Here is a 7,082-nt window from a genome sequence, read left to right on the forward strand (position 1 = left end):
GTAGCTGTAAGAAAGTGTTAGGGCTGAGGTTTGAGATTACAAATAAGGTTTGGTTTCAAAGGCTGACAGATTAGAAGCTTGTACTTGAAAACATCTATTTCTCATGGGACTGATGGTATCCCTAATGATGGGACTCATTCCAAACTAACATTTTGGACAAATAGCTCCAGGTTCTGTTCCGAGACTTTTGCTTATATTTTCTTATTCCACAGGCCAGGAGTTCTTGTTAGCCTCCTTTTAAGTAATTTACTGGAGACTGCACAGGTGGAGAGAACCAAACCAAGCAGTCTTTCTCCCGAGGAGGCTGTGTGGCCACCCAGCTACACAGTGTCCATCACAGGACACTGAATCTAGCGTGGAGCTGAGGTTTCCCCAGTCTTCGATTTTCCTATGCAGGTTTTTTTTTTTTTTCTAGTTGTGAGTATAGCATATTTGGACATTTTTATAATTGTGGGTATGGCATATTCTAGCAAAACAGGTCCTGGTGACTTTCCTTGAGACCTACTGTACCCTCAGAATAACACCTGTTGGAAATAAAAGCTTTACAATCTCTCAATACCTCAGTGCTTCATCCCTCTGCCATCTCCAGCCCTGCTTCAGCCTTCCCAGCTCATTCACACAGAGGATCATCTTGGTTCTTCCTTTAGGGATAACCAGGATTGATGCCTCATTTCTGCTGCTGCATTCTCTGTAGAATCCTGGTGCTGGCTATGCCTGAGACTGGCCAAAGGTGCCTTTTTACAGGATCACATGTGGAGATAGAAGCTATTTCTAGACTTCTTGGGTCCGTTCTCAGGGATTGCCAGTGCTGAATCATTGCTTCTCATGAACTCCTTGGTGTGTCAAGTTCAGTCAAGGAGAGGAGGGCCACCACCCACATTATCGACATTAGACCTGCCTAAAATAACATCATTGAGATAGCAGGCATTCTCAGTCCAGGTTATAGCATCATCTAGCAAGGAAAAAATTCACACTAGATCATTGGCTTGGGCCTAGTATCTTATTTTGAATCTCTATCCTCATTCATTCTCTATGCTCATATTCTACAAAGAACCTTTCAATTTCCATGCGTGACATTAAAGAAAAAGCAGACCTTCTCTGTATTCCACAGACCTAGAACTGTTCAGATCCAGTTCAGGAAATGGGGAGCATAGCAGAACTGCCTGTGAGATTGACAGGCACTGCATGCAATCTAAAATGCTCCATCGCCATCTCAGAGGCCTGCAATTCTTAGGGGACAGACTTGTAGCTTAATAGTTTAGATGCTTACAGAGGGAGGAATTGTGTCTCTGGGATGTGAAGGAAGGGAGTGATCGATCCGGGCCCCTTATGAAAGATGCAATCAGCATCCCATGCATGGTCTGTGCCTCGCAAAACCAGGTCAGAGTCTCTGTATAAAAAGGCAAGGCTTCTGTCTGCACCTCAGTCCACCTGCTTCCCGGGTGATCTGCTCCAGCGCCTAAACCAGACCAGGTAGAGCATCTCTCAGGACTGTTGTTTTGGGCAACTGAGGACAGTGGTGGAGAAAAGTCCAGAGCATGGAAGATACAAGGGGAGGGTTCTTCTGGAAGGGAAGGGAGGAAAGTCAGGGAGAGAGTAGAGAGTGATGTCTTTCTGAAGTTGCAAAGAATTGGGAAAGTAAGAAGTTCCTGGGCTGAAGCTTTGTGACTGACCTCAGGAGACTGCATTTTTAAAATCTAATCATCGTGGGACTGGCTTCTCATAAAGACAACATCCAGCGTTTCATGTCAGAATGTTTGATCTTGTGCTTTACCTTCGTTTTGTCTTTCAGCTCCTTCCATCCCTGCAGAGATGTCCTGCCAGCAAAGCCAGAAGCAGTGCCAGCCTCCTCCCAAGTGTCCCCCCAAATGCCCACCCAAGAGCCCATGTCCAGTTTCCTGCTGTAGCTCCAGCTCCGGGTGCTGCTGCAGTTCTGGGGGCGGCGGTTGCTGCCTGAGCCACCACAAGCCCCGGCGATCACTTCGACGCCGGCACCAGAGCGGCGGCAGCAGCAGCTGCTGTGGATGTGGCGGTGGCAGCAGCGGAGGCAGCAGTAGCTGCTGCGGTGGGGGCAGCAGCAGCGGAGGCAGCAGCTGCTGTAGCAGCGGCAGTAGTGGAGGCAGCAGCAGCAGCAGCTGCTGCTGTGGCAGTGGGCAGCAATCCGGTGGATCCGACTGCTGTTGATGAGTGCCATGAGCAGTGCGGAAAGAGCAAAGTGCTGAAGACCTGTCCATTCCAAGGCTTCTGTCTTCTACTCACTTTCCTTGGGGAAGAAGCTTCTAAACTGCTGGTGATTGCCTCCTTCAGTCTGCCTGTGTTTATGGCTGTGGAGGTCTAGAAGCCTAGGCTGACCCAACACTTCTCTAGGGGACGAGGTCGTGAAGCTGTTTTCTCTGCAACAATAAAGCTTTGATTCCTGATGTCCTGCCTCCTGATTACCTTCTGTTCACTGCCTTCACCCCTGTGGCTCCCCATTGAGCCACCAAGCTCTCCCTTCTTCTTTTAAGCACTACAAGATACTTTAAACAGCTTGCTGGGCAAGGGCATTTTGAGAGCTTGTTTGGAGGTTCTATCAGGGGAGCTCAGCTACTTGTATTCCCTTGACCGAAGACCGGTCCTCCTCTAGCGGGGATGGTCGTCCTCTTCGACCCAGCAAGCAGCTTCGGGAGGAAGGCACGTGGAGCGGTGAGGGACAAGGGGGACACACGCCTAGCCAGCCAGATCAGCCGAATCAACCCTGGCGATCAATGGGGTGACAGATGTCGCAGCCTGATCGCCCTCACATCTGGGAAGGGCATTTTGATATGGAAGCCAACAACCTCTGGAAATGATATTCCCTTGTCTGCTTTAAATTTGAAAAATTGAACTTGAAGGAGAAAGTCATGTTGAGATCACTCCTAAGCTGACATAGCTCACATGAGGAGAGTGGTGGTACTCAGAAACATCACAGGGTAGGAGAATTTTCTACCAGTGTGATCACAATATGAAGATAGTTTGTTTTCCATTAAGGGGAGTCAGGTCACGCCAGGGCTCATTCTGGGCTGTGATGAATGCATTATTCTTATTATGCAAACACACATCCTGGGATTGGCTGGAGAGAGGAGCTAAGAGGTGGAATCCTTTCTGAGGGGGAGAGGAGAGCCAGTGGTTTGGAGACTTCCATCAAACACTTGAGCCCATTTCCCCCTGGAACCTCAAACCTCCTTTTACAGGAGTGAGCTGATAAAACAGGTGCAAAACATTTCATTCTGTTTCTCTTGGATCCTGAGTCTCATGCATGAGTCTGAGTAGAGAGCCAAGGATAACTCTCTCCCAAGCAAGGACTGTCTCTTGGGAGCAGTGCACGGGGCAGGAGGGCAGTCAAGGCTTTGGTCTCTTCTGGGTTCCCCAGGCAATGTTTCCTCAAGAATAGCTTGGCTCCTTCAGGAGATGTGTAGAAAGGCTACAACAGAAAAGATAATTGCAAATCAATCTTTTATACACAACACACAGTTGGGTCCCCCTTTGATAAGAGTTGACAGTGATAGGACAAGTGAGTTAGCCTCTGAGGCCACAGCAAGTTCAGAGGATGATCTGCCACTGGCCCGAATCACTTCCTTGCATTAATTCTGTCTAATCTTTCCCCCTTCCTCTTCTCTTCTTTTTCCTCCTTCTTGGCCTCCTTTTCCTCCTCCTGCTTCTTCATCTCTCTCTCTCAAAGCAGTGGAATTTCTGCTTCTTTAGTATTTCATGACTTCCTTTTTTTTTTCTTTTTCTAATATTGACTTCACTTCTTGGAATGTTTCATCTATACTCACCACAGAATCCCTAAGTACAGACAACCTGTTAATCAGGCTCCTAAGCCACATAGCATGAAACTGACAGCATTTGTAACATCCTTCCTTAATCGGTTCTTTCACAGTTTCTAGCTCACTCATCCCTGAACCTCTTTCAGTGTTAAAAAATCTTCAATTCTCAGTTTTGAACTTTTCTTAATCTCACATCTGTGCTAGTGAGTTCTGAGCCAAGAAGCGGCTCTGACGCCAACTGATGGCCAAAATCTCCTCCAATTCTTCTTCTTTCTTAGTGTATGTATTTCCCCAATTCTTTAAAGTTAGGTGTTTTTGCTTGTTTGTTTGTTTGTTTGTTAAAAGTAGCATGGTTGGCAAAGCCACCACCTGTGACTCCAGCATGTGGGTGCTAGTTTAAGTTCCCGCTACTCCACTTCTGATTCAGCTCCCTGCTAATGGCTTGGCAAAGCAGCAGGAGATGGCCCAAGTGCTCAGACCTCTGCCTCCCACATAGAAGCTCCTGGCTCCTGGATCTGCTCAGCCCTAGATTTGCCCAGCTCTGTCCTTTGTGGTTATCTGTGGGCTGAACCAGCAAACGAAACATATCTTTCCACCTTTCAAATAAATAAAGATAATTTTTTTTTACAGTTAGTTATCCTAAAAGCACTGTTAGTCATGGATGTTTCGGACCCCTGGAAAATATTTTCTTTCCTGTCCTATTGGGCAGTTGTCCTGGGGAGAACCTTATCTTCAAAGTGAGAAGGATGATGGGTGTGGGGCAAGAAATTTGGATCCCCAGGTGGGCCTGTCGTGTGCAGTTGGGCCAGTGTACTGCACATGTTTCTTTCCCCTTGGGCCCACCAGGGATGTATTATGCAGATGTGATAACCTGACCACATTGCACACCTTTCTGCCTTCAAGTTCCCTTCATTTTACCTGAGTCTGTCTTCCTGTTGCTAGCGACAAATGCAAATTCCTACAGGTGCATCCTTGTCACCATTTTCCTTTAGCTCCATCTAGAAACATGGGAATGGAACTCAGCAGGCTTGACACAATACCTGTGGCCTTTCCGGAGGGAACAAGGACCAGAGCAATAGAACCCAAGATAACAAGGGAACTATGAAGCACCAAGCCCATGATTACACAGGCGTGGTTGTGTGGGCAAGCAAAACTCTGTGTGTGTGTGTGTGTGTGTGTGTGTGTGTGTACATCATAGACAAGACCAGATGGGGTCTTCAAACTTGTCTCCTTGGAGCCCCAAGCCTCTCTCGGCACACACAGCCCTCCCAGCTATAAGCAGTGTCCTGTTTGGAAAATAAACATGCCCCAGCAATTCTGGCACCTCTGTGAGTGACTTGGATGGCCACGTGCACCACCTACGGGGCTACCTGAGTGATGAATGTTTCTGGGATGTGTCTGTCAGTTGAGCACGTGTATTAGAGCTCCTCCCACATGCTAAACTTAAAAGGTTCTCTGGCCAGACACTACTCAGTCCGCTGTCGAGCAGGCGACTGTTCTGGTTGGAGAACTGAGAGAATCTTCCAGTGGAGTCAGGGTCTGGTAAGTTTCTAAAAAGGTCTGAGGAAGGAGGCTGGGAATATTTGAAGACAGAAGGAGCAGAAGGCAAAACGTGGTCAGCAGGTGGCTGTGGAAGAACTCTGGCAACCACCTTGAGTTGCTCATTTTACAAAAGGGGTACTGAGCTTAAGTAACTTAGTGCCAATCTCTGGGGGTGTTCAGAAGGACATGAGATGGGCAGGGGTGTGACTTTTGTAGATGATATAGCCAAGCTGTAGAAGAGGAATTCATATTGCTTGTGCTCATACGCTGCAACAGAGGGGGCATTGCTAGTCTCTGCACAACCCTCCTTTTCTTTGTTGCTGTGGGAGATGGAAGGCAGAAGAAAGGGAGAAGGACTGGACTTGTGCTTCTGGTGTCTACTGATGCATTCGCTCTAAGGAGGTAGAGAGCTCTTGGGTATTTATGCAATGCTAGTAATCACCAGGATGATTACTGGAAGACCTATGGCTCAAGTAAGATGGAAGAGAGGAGTGATAAAGATTGTGGGGCTGTGTTACACAGAGAGAAATGGTCACTGCATCCTCTGTCTTTTCCATTGCCGGGAATTTGAGTGGTCTTTACCCCAATCAGGACACTGGAAGGACTATGGAGGCCATAGTCACGGATTCTATATAAGGATGGCTTGCTGCAGGTTCGCGACACTCCAAGCACGTGTCGCAGGCACTTTAGTTTCATTGCTTCGGCTCTCTCTCCTGCCTTGTTCGCCTTGGCATCGGCACACATGGGCAGCTCTCTGAGCCCAGTCTGCAGGTGTTAAGTATAAGCAGCTTGTTTGCAACTCAAAGAGTTTCTTTCTTCCAGGTCCGCAGTGACGAGCTCCACCATGTCCCAGCAGAGCTCCGCTTCCGCCAAAGGCTTTTCCAAGGGGTCATCGCAGGGCCCGACTCCCTGCCCCGCGCCCACCCCTGCGCCGTCCTCCTCCTCCTCTCCGTGCTGCGGCGGCTGCTGCGGCTCCGGTTCCGATGGTGGCTGCTGCGGGGGTGGCTGCTGCGGCGACACTGGCTGCTGCGGCTCCAGTTCCACCGGCTGCTGCTGCTTCCCAAGGAGGCGTCGCCGGCAGCGCAGTGGTTGCTGTTCCTGCTGCAGCGGCAGCCAGAGGTCCCAGCGCTCGGGCATCCAGAGCTCCGGCTGCTGCTCCGGCGGCTGTTGAGCCCTCCTTTCGCCCCCGAAGAGCTGTTCCAGAGCCGCCCCGTTGGCCCGCCTGCCTGCTGCTCCCCACCACGCCTCCTCCCCCTAGTACCTACAACTCCCAGGCGGGGTGCTGGGCCTCGGAGTAGATTGCCTCCAGGCATAAAGTTAATTGCACTTTGAAGTTTGGAGGCCCACCCTGTTCTCAGCCCCACCAAGCTCCCTATGTGATTTTTCTCTTGGGGATCTAAGAGCCATGGGTGGGACATAGGGCCCTCCTGCCTGCAGGGGCTAGCACCTAGCAGGTGCTCAATCAATGCCTATTGATTTGATTGTCCTCTGAAGACTTCACAATAAAGCTTCTACCTCTTGAGAACTCCGTTCGCCACTGATTTCTTCCTTTTTGTGTTTATCAATTGTGTTTCATGACCTCTGCTCTCTTTAAGTCCCCATAGTCCGGGAAAGCTATGACAGCAGCCATCACACACGGAGGGCGCTTAGCATTCTAAGGACTTTATTGGAGTGTTATCTGATGGGGGCTGGGGGGGGGGAGCAGCTCTTAAGACATTTTACAAAAGGGATACTGAGTTTAAGTAACTTACT

General features: G+C 49.2%; 1 protein-coding gene across 1 annotated transcript; it reads left to right on the plus strand.

Annotated features, from left to right (window-relative positions):
- Positions 1-1,812: 1,812 nt before the first annotated feature.
- LOC121168865 (late cornified envelope protein 3D-like) lies at positions 1,813-6,501 on the plus strand. Its single transcript, XM_040999360.1, has 3 exons — positions 1,813-1,991; positions 2,124-2,173; positions 6,356-6,501. The coding sequence occupies exons 1-3, from the start codon at positions 1,813-1,815 to the stop codon at positions 6,499-6,501; spliced, it is 375 nt and encodes a 124-aa protein (XP_040855294.1).
- The last annotated feature ends 581 nt before the right edge of the window (positions 6,502-7,082 follow it).

The sequence above is a fragment of the Ochotona curzoniae genome, unplaced genomic scaffold, assembly GCF_017591425.1.
Source record: "Ochotona curzoniae isolate NIBS_2020 unplaced genomic scaffold, NIBS_Ocur_1.0 scaffold_1037, whole genome shotgun sequence".
In the NCBI taxonomy this organism is placed as follows: domain Eukaryota; kingdom Metazoa; phylum Chordata; class Mammalia; order Lagomorpha; family Ochotonidae; genus Ochotona; species Ochotona curzoniae.

What these genes read in the sequence shown, in the direction of transcription:
- LOC121168865 (XM_040999360.1), top strand. Translation starts at nt 1,813, where the DNA reads ATGTCCTGCCAGCAAAGCCAGAAGCAGTGCCAGCCTCCTCCCAAGTGT. An exon ending in CGGCGATCACTTCGACGCCG is followed by an intron (nt 1,992 to 2,123) that starts GCACCAGAGCGG and finishes TAGTGGAGGCAG; the next exon opens with CAGCAGCAGCAGCTGCTGCT. An exon ending in GCAGCAATCCGGTGGATCCG is followed by an intron (nt 2,174 to 6,355) that starts ACTGCTGTTGAT and finishes GCGACACTGGCT; the next exon opens with GCTGCGGCTCCAGTTCCACC.